Source organism: Salmo salar, chromosome ssa28 (genome assembly GCF_905237065.1).
Source record: "Salmo salar chromosome ssa28, Ssal_v3.1, whole genome shotgun sequence".
In the NCBI taxonomy this organism is placed as follows: Eukaryota; Metazoa; Chordata; class Actinopteri; order Salmoniformes; family Salmonidae; genus Salmo; species Salmo salar.
The window spans coordinates 39120883-39130278 of record NC_059469.1 but is presented as its reverse complement, the minus strand read 5'-3'; the positions used below and the strand labels follow the sequence as shown (position 1 = coordinate 39130278).

The window sequence follows — 9396 nt, the reverse complement described above, 5'->3', positions numbered from 1 at the left end:
CAAAAAGAAGAAAAAGTGAATTTAATAAGGAAACGTGATTTTTAATGGAATATCTACATAGACGTACAGAGGCCCATTATCAGCAACCATCACTCCTGTGTTCCAATGGCATGTTGTGTTAGCTAATCCAAGTTTATCATTTTAAAAAGGCTAATTGATCATTAGAAAACCCTTTTGCAATTATGTTAGAACAGCTGAAACACTGTTGTACTGATTAAAGAAGCAATAAAACTGGCCTTCTTTAGACTAGTTGAGTATCTGGAGCATCAGCATTTGTGGGTTCGATTACAGGCTCAAAAGGGCCAGAAACAAAGAACTTTCTTCTGAAACTCATCAGTCTATTCTTGTTCTGAGAAATGAAGGCTATTCCATGCGAGAAATTGGCAAGAAACTGAAGATCTTGTACAACGCTGTGTACTACTCCCTTCACAGAACAGCGGAAACTGGCTCTAACCAGAATAGAAAGAGGAGTGGGAGGCCCCGGTGCACAACTGAGCAAGAGGACAAGTACGTTAGAGTGTCTAGTTTGAGAAAAAGACGCCTCAAAGACACGTCATTAAATAGTACCCGCAAAACACCAGTCTCAACGTCAACAGTGAAGAGGTGACTCCGGGATGCTGGCCTTCTAGGCAGAGTTGCAAAGAAAAAGCCATATCTCAGACTGGCCAATAAAAATAAAAGATTAAGATGGGCAAAAGAACACAGACTGGTCAGAGGAGCTCTGCCTAGAAGGCCAGCATCCCGGACTATGCCCCCTCTCTGTCTGAGTGTGACCCCCTCCCCATTGTTTAATGCAGATAGTGTTGCCAGCAATGCCACTGCCTGGGTGGGGGGGGCACCCCACAGGAATCCCCACCGGCTAGGTACAAGGTCGTCAAGGTTCTCATTAGCAGCTTTGAAGAATTTCCAACGCCAGGGTTGTTGGTTCGATTCCCACGGGGGACCAGTACAAAACAAATAAAGTATGAAAATGAATGCACTCACTACTGTAAGTCACTGTGGATAAGAGCGTCTGCTAAATGACTAACATGCAAAATGTAACCCAAGACCGTCAACGGACCGTTAAAGTCTTGTCCACAAACTAGACCTGTTTTCCATTAGCTTTAAAACTTCCCAAATGTCAGGGTTTTGCTGTTGCGGATCAAAATTAAACTGGAAATGAAAACATCACATATGTTTTTATTATCAAAGTGAATGTGTGAATGTGAATGTTCATTAGAATTTCCTCAACACGTAGAATCCTTCTTCTAGAGCAGAGACACATTCAGCCACTGTGGACGAAACAAGAGAACAAACCAGTCAGTGTTGGTCTCAGTCTCCCCGCCCCCCGTCTCAGTCCCCGCCCCCCCCGTCTCAGTCTCCCCGCCCCCCCCGTCTCAGTCTCCCCCCCCCCCGTCTCAGTCCCCCCCCGTCTCAGCTCCCCGCCCCCCGTTTCAGTCCCCCCCGTCTCAGTCTCCCCGCCCCGTCTCAGTCCCCCGCCCCCCGTCTCAGTCCCAACAACCCCCCACCCCCCGTCTCAGTCCCCGCCCCCGTCTCAGTCCCCCGCCCCGTCTCAGCCCCCGGCAGTACGCCCGTCTCAGTCCGCCCCCCGTATCCTTACAACCCCCCCGCATCGTCAGACAGACTATCGACGTCTCAGTGCGCACACCCCGTTCAGTCCCACCCCCGTCGGTCAGAAAGTAGTCATAGGAAGTAGGGTGCTCCGCACACGCCTCTTCCTTACCTCCAGCATGGTCAGACAGACTATAGACGTATGGCACACCCTGTATCCTTACCTCCAGCATGGTCAGACAGACTATAGACGTATGGCACACCCTGTATCCTTACCTCCAGCATGGTCAGACAGACTATAGACGTATGGCACACCCTGTATCCTTACCTCCAGCATGGTCAGACAGACTATAGACGTATGGCACACCCTGTATCCTTACCTCCAGCATGGTCAGACAGACTATAGACGTATGGCACACCCTGTATCCTTACCTCCAGCATGGTCAGACAGACTATAGACGTATGGCACACCCTGTATCCTTACCTCCAGCATGGTCAGACAGACTATAGACGTATGGCACACCCTGTATCCTTACCTCCAGCATGGTCAGACAGACTATAGACGTATGGCACACCCTGTATCCTTACCTCCAGCATGGTCAGACAGACTATAGACGTATGGCACACCCTGTATCCTTACCTCCAGCATGGTCAGACAGACTATAGACGTATGGCACACCCTGTATCCTTACCTCCAGCATGGTCAGACAGACTATAGACGTATGGCACACCCTGTATCCTTACCTCCAGCATGGTCAGCTCCACCTCTCCAGAGTCATCCATGTCCAGAGTTTTGAAGGTATCTGGGGAGAGAGCGAGAGAGAGAGATCAGAGACCGCAGCACCTTTCTGATGTCATATACACTGTGTTTCTGTGTAGAAAGAGGAAACGTATTAAACAGTCTCTATCCAGACCACTGTGTGTGTGTGTGTGTGTGTGTGTGTGTGTGTGTGTAGAGGTAACTCACTGAACAATGTCTCTAGGCGAATCAGGCAGCCCACAAAGTTGTCAAAGTCCACAGTCAGTCCAGGTTCACTGTAGCGGGCCACGATGATCTGGTGTAGAGAACTGTTCAGAGAGAAACCTACAGGAGGAAAAACAGAATGAGCAGAGAAAAATCTACAGTACTAGTTAACAGTAGTAACTATACCTATTATAACCACTACAGTACTAGTTAACAGTAGTAACTATACCTATTATAACCACTACAGTACTAGTTAACAGTAGTAACTATACCTATTATAACCACTACAGTACTAGTTAACAGTAGTAACTATACCTATTATAACCACTACAGTACTAGTTAACAGTAGTAACTATACCTATTATAACCACTACAGTACTAGTTAACAGTAGTAACTATACCTATTATAACCACTACAGTACTAGTTAACAGTAGTAACTATACCTATTATAACCACTACAGTACTAGTTAACAGTAGTAACTATACCTATTATAACCACTACAGTACTAGTTAACAGTAGTAACTATACCTATTATAACCACTACAGTACTAGTTAACAGTAGTAACTACACCTATTATAACCACTACAGTACTAGTTAACAGTAGTAACTATACCTATTATAACCACTACAGTACTAGTTAACAGTAGTAACTATACCTATTATAACCACTACAGTACTAGTTAACAGTAGTAACTATACCTATTATAACCACTACAGTACTAGTTAACAGTAGTAACTATACCTATTATAGCCACTACAGTACTAGTTAACAGTAGTAACTATACCTATTATAACCACTACAGTACTAGTTAACAGTAGTAACTATACCTATTATAACCACTACAGTACTAGTTAACAGTAGTAACTATACCTATTATAGCCACTACAGTACTAGTTAACAGTAGTAACTATACCTATTATAACCACTACAGTACTAGTTAACAGTAGTAACTATACCTATTATAACCACTACAGTACTAGTTAACAGTAGTAACTATACCTATTATAACCACTACAGTACTAGTTAACAGTAGTAACTATACCTATTATAACCACTACAGTACTAGTTAACAGTAGTAACTATACCTATTATAACCACTACAGTACTAGTTAACAGTAGTAACTATACCTATTATAACCACTACAGTACTAGTTAACAGTAGTAACTATACCTATTATAACCACTACAGTACTAGTTAACAGTAGTAACTATACCTATTATAACCACTACAGTACTAGTTAACAGTAGTAACTATACCTATTATAACCACTACAGTACTAGTTAACAGTAGTAACTATACCTATTATAACCACTACAGTACTAGTTAACAGTAGTAACTATACCTATTATAACCACTACAGTACTAGTTAACAGTAGTAACTATACCTATTATAACCACTACAGTACTAGTTAACAGTAGTAACTATACCTATTATAACCACTACAGTACTAGTTAACAGTAGTAACTATACCTATTATAACCACTACAGTACTAGTTAACAGTAGTAACTATACCTATTATAACCACTACAGTACTAGTTAACAGTAGTAACTATACCTATTATAACCACTACAGTACTAGTTAACAGTAGTAACTATACCTATTATAACCACTACAGTACTAGTTAACAGTAGTAACTATACCTATTATAACCACTACAGTACTAGTTAACAGTAGTAACTATACCTATTATAACCACTACAGTACTAGTTAACAGTAGTAACTATACCTATTATAACCACTACAGTACTAGTTAACAGTAGTAACTATACCTATTATAACCACTACAGTACTAGTTAACAGTAGTAACTATACCTATTATAACCACTACAGTACTAGTTAACAGTAGTAACTATACCTATTATAGCCACTACAGTACTAGTTAACAGTAGTAACTATACCTATTATAGCCACTACAGTACTAGTTAACAGTAGTAACTATACCTATTATAACCACTACAGTACTAGTTAACAGTAGTAACTATACCTATTATAACCACTACAGTACTAGTTAACAGTAGTAACTATACCTATTATAACCACTACAGTACTAGTTAACAGTAGTAACTATACCTATTATAACCACTACAGTACTAGTTAACAGTAGTAACTATACCTATTATAACCACTACAGTACTAGTTAACAGTAGTAACTATACCTATTATAACCACTACAGTACTAGTTAACAGTAGTAACTATACCTATTATAACCACTACAGTACTAGTTAACAGTAGTAACTATACCTATTATAACCACTACAGTACTAGTTAACAGTAGTAACTATACCTATTATAACCACTACAGTACTAGTTAACAGTAGTAACTATACCTATTATAACCACTACAGTACTAGTTAACAGTAGTAACTATACCTATTATAACCACTACAGTACTAGTTAACAGTAGTAACTATACCTATTATAACCACTACAGTACTAGTTAACAGTAGTAACTATACCTATTATAACCACTACAGTACTAGTTAACAGTAGTAACTATACCTATTATAACCACTACAGTACTAGTTAACAGTAGTAACTATACCTATTATAACCACTACAGTACTAGTTAACAGTAGTAACTATACCTATTATAACCACTACAGTACTAGTTAACAGTAGTAACTATACCTATTATAGCCACTACAGTACTAGTTAACAGTAGTAACTATACCTATTATAGCCACTACAGTACTAGTTAACAGTAGTAACTATACCTATTATAACCACTACAGTACTAGTTAACAGTAGTAACTATACCTATTATAACCACTACAGTACTAGTTAACAGTAGTAACTATACCTATTATAACCACTACAGTACTAGTTAACAGTAGTAACTATACCTATTATAACCACTACAGTATAGAGGTCGACCGATTCATCGGATTGGCCGATTTCAAGTTTTCATAACAATCGGAAATCGGTAATTTTGTACGTCGATTTAGCCGATTTTTTTCCCCCCCTTCCTTTTTCCCCTTTATTTAACTAGGAAAGTCAGTTAAGAACAAATTCTTATTTTCAATGATGCCCTAGGAACGGTGGGTTAACTGCCTTGTTCAGGGGCAGAACGACAGATTTTCACCTTGTCAGCTTGGGAATGCAACCTTACGGTTAAACTAGTCCAACGCTCTAACCACCTGCTTTACATTGCACTCCACGAGGAGCCTGCCTGTTACGCGAATGCAGTAAGAAGCTAAGGTAAGTTGCTAGCTAGCATTAAAACTTATCTTATAAAAAACAATCAATCATAATCACTAGTTAACTACACATGGTTGATGATATTACTAGTTTATATCTAGCTTGTCCTGCGTTGCATATAATCGCTTAGGTACACGTTGCTCCAACCATAAACATCAATGCCTTTCTTACAATCAATACACAAGTATATATTTTTAAACCTGCATATTTAGCTAAAATAATTCCATTGCACTGATATAATAAACGTTTTGTTTTCTAAATGATAGTTTCCGGATTATCGACCATATTAATGACCTAAGGCTCGTATTTCTGTGTGTTATTATATTATAATTAAGTCTATGATTTGATATTTGTTAGAGCAGTCTGACTGAGCGGTGGTAGGCAGCAGCAGGCTCGTAAGCATTCATTCAAAACAGCACTTTCCTGCATTTGCCAGCAGCTCTTCGCTGTGCCTCAAGCATTACGCTGTTTATGCCTTCAAGCCTATCAACTCCCGGGATTAGTGTGTTTTGCTAGCAGCCCTTCGCAATGCATTGCGCTGTTTGACTTCAAGCCTGTCAACTCCCGAGATTAGGCTGGTGTAACCGATATGAAATGGCTAGCTAGTTAGCAGGTGCACGCTAATAGCGTTTCAAACGTCACTCGCTCTGAGACTTGGAGTAGTTGTTTCCCCTTGCTCTGCATGGGTAACGCTGCTTCGAGGGTGGCTGTTGTCGATGTGTTCCTGGTTCGAGCCCAGGTAGGAGCGAGGAGAGGGACGGAAGCTATACTGTTACACTGGCAATACTAAAGTGCCTATAAGAACATCCAATAGTCAAAGGTATACGAAATACAAATCGTATAGAGAGAAATAGTCCAATAATTCCTATAATAACTACAACCTAAAACTTCTTAACTGGGAATATTGAAGACTCATGTTAAAAGGAACCACCAGCTTTCAGATGTTCTCATGTTCTGAGCAAGGAACTTAAACGTTAGCTTTCTTACATGGCACATATTGCACTTTTACTTTCTTCTCCAACACTTTGTTTTTGCATTATTTAAACCAAATTGAACATGTTTCATTATTTATTTGAGGCTAAATTGATTTTATTGATGTATTATATTAAGTTAAAATAAGTGTTCATTCAGTATTGTTGTAATTGTCATTATTACAAAAAAATATATATAATAACAAAAAAATTATAATAATAATAAAAAATAAAGAAAAAATATATATATAAAAAAAAATTAAAAATAATAAAAAAATAAATAAAAATAATAATAAAAAAATTCGGCCGATTAATCGGTATCGGCTTGTTAGGGCCTCCAATAATCGGTATCGGCGTTGAAAAACCATAATCGGCCGACCTCTACTACAGTACTAGTTAACAGTAGTAACTATACCTCTGTTATAGCGTTATCGTTTACTCACCAGCATCTTTCACAGCGATACGCATCTCAGCTGAGCTCATTTGACCAGAGTTATCCACATCCTTCTCCCTGTACAAGTCCTGAGAGAGAGAGACAGGAAAACGGAGGAGGGAGAGAGAACATCACATAAGACAGTCCCATAAACCACACGAGGTTGCTGGTGAGCACTTCAGATTTGTGAATCTGTTTTCTACAATATGAAGAAACTTAAAAGTGAGCTGTTAGAAGTTTAACGCACCAGATATTTCTCAATCTTAATCCACAGGATCTTAAACTCCACCAGACCCAACATGCCACTTCCATCTTTCTGTGAGAGGTAGGAGTCAAGGTAGATAAAAAAGCCAGGTATCACAACAGAACCCATCTGAAAAGAGATCTCGGAGTGAAAGGATACGTCCAACAGGTTGACCATGTTACGACACGTCACCAAGCTGAAGCCATCGGTAATGATGTCATCACCTGGAGACACACCATAGTGCATGAAAGGTATTCCAGCAACAACAGACTAGAGGTCGACCGATTTAATTAAGGCCGATTTCAAGTTTTCATAACAAAAATCGGTAATCGGCATTTTTGGACACCGATGATCATGGCCGATTACATTGCACTCCACGAGGAGACTGCGTGGCAGGCTTGACTACCTGTTATGCGAGTGCAGCAAGGAGCCAAGGTAAGGTGCTAGCTAGCATTAAACTTATCTTATAAAAACAATCAATCAATCTTAATCACTAGTTAACTACACATGGCTGATGATATTACTAGGTTAACTAGCTTGTCCTGCGTTGCATATAATCGATGCGGTGCCTGTTAATTTATCATCGAATCACAGCCTACTTCGCCAAACGGGTGATTTAACAAGCGCTTTCGCGAAAAAAAAGTGCCTTTCTTAAAATCAATACACAAGTATATAAACCTGCATATTTAGTTAATATTGCCTGCTAACATGAATTTCTTTTAACTAGGGAAATTGTGTCACTTCTCTTGCGTTCTGTGCAAGCAGAGTCAGGGTATATGCAGCAGTTTGGGCTGCCTGGCTCGTTGCGAACTGTGAAGACTATTTCTTCCTAACAAAGACAGCCGACTTCGCCAAACGGGGGATGATTTAACAAAAGCGCATTTGCGGAAAAAAAAGCATAATCGTTGCACGAATGTACCGAACCATAAACATCAACGCCTTTCTTAAAATCAATACACAAAAGTATATATTTTTAAACCTGCATATTTAGTTAAAATAAATTAATGTTAGCAGGCAATATAAAACTTGGGAAATTGTGTCACTTCTCTTGCGTTCATTGCACGCAGAGTCAGGGTATAAGCAACAGTTTGGGCCGCCTGGCTCGTTGCGAACTAATTTGCCAGAATTTTACATAATTATGACATAACATTGAAGGTTGTGCAATGTAACAACAATATTTAGACTTATGGATGACACACGTTAGATAAAATACAGAAACGGATCCGTATTTCACTGAAAGAATAAACATTTTATTTTCGAAATGATAGTTTCCAGATTTGACCATATTAATGACCAAAGGCTCGTATTTCTGTGTGTTATGTTATAATTAAGTCTATGATTTGATATTTGATAGAGCAGTCTGACTGAGCGGTGGAAGGCAGCAGCAGGCTCGTAAGCATTCATTCAAACAGCACTTTCATGCGTTTGCCAGCATCTCTTTGCAATGCTTCAAGCACAGCTCTGTTTATGACTTCAAGCCTATCAACTCCCGAGATTAGGCTGGTGTAACTGATGTAAAATGGCTAGCTAGTTAGCGGGGTGCGCGCTAATAGTGTTTCAAACGTCACTCGCTCTGAGACTTGGAGTAGTTGTTCCCCTTGCTCTGCAAGAGCCGCGGCTTTTGTGGAGCAATGTGTAACGCTGCTTCGAGGGTGGCTGTTGTTGATGTGTTCCTGGTTCAAGCCCAGGTAGGAGCGAGGAGAGGGACGGAAGCTATACTGTTACACTGGCAATACTAAAATGCCTATAAGAACATCCAATAGTCAAAGGTATATGAAATACAAAATGGAATAGAGAGAAATAGTCCTATAATTCCTATAATAACTACAACCTAAAACTTCTTACCTGGGAATATTTAAGACTCATGTTAAAAGGAACCACCAGCTTTCAGATGTTCCCATGTTCTGAGCAAGGAACTTAAACGTTAGGTTTTTTACATGGCACATATTGCACTTTTACTTTCTTCTCCAACACTTTGTTTTTGCATTACTTAAACCAAATTGAACATGTTTCATTATTTATTTGA

General features: G+C 39.4%; 1 protein-coding gene across 1 annotated transcript in view; it reads right to left on the bottom strand.

Moving 5' to 3' along the window:
• Positions 1–1163: 1163 nt before the first annotated feature.
• LOC106589985 (calpain-2 catalytic subunit) overlaps positions 1164–9396 on the bottom strand; it is a 32134-nt gene continuing 23901 nt past the window's right edge. The window contains exons 16-21 of the mRNA XM_045710388.1: positions 7530–7594; positions 7374–7442; positions 7137–7215; positions 2519–2635; positions 2296–2354; positions 1164–1271 (exon numbers count right to left, since the gene is read on the bottom strand). Of these exons, the coding sequence (XP_045566344.1) occupies positions 1248–1271; positions 2296–2354; positions 2519–2635; positions 7137–7215; positions 7374–7442; positions 7530–7594 (413 nt within the window). The 3' untranslated portion in view covers positions 1164–1247. The remainder of the gene's footprint in view (positions 1272–2295; positions 2355–2518; positions 2636–7136; positions 7216–7373; positions 7443–7529; positions 7595–9396) is intronic.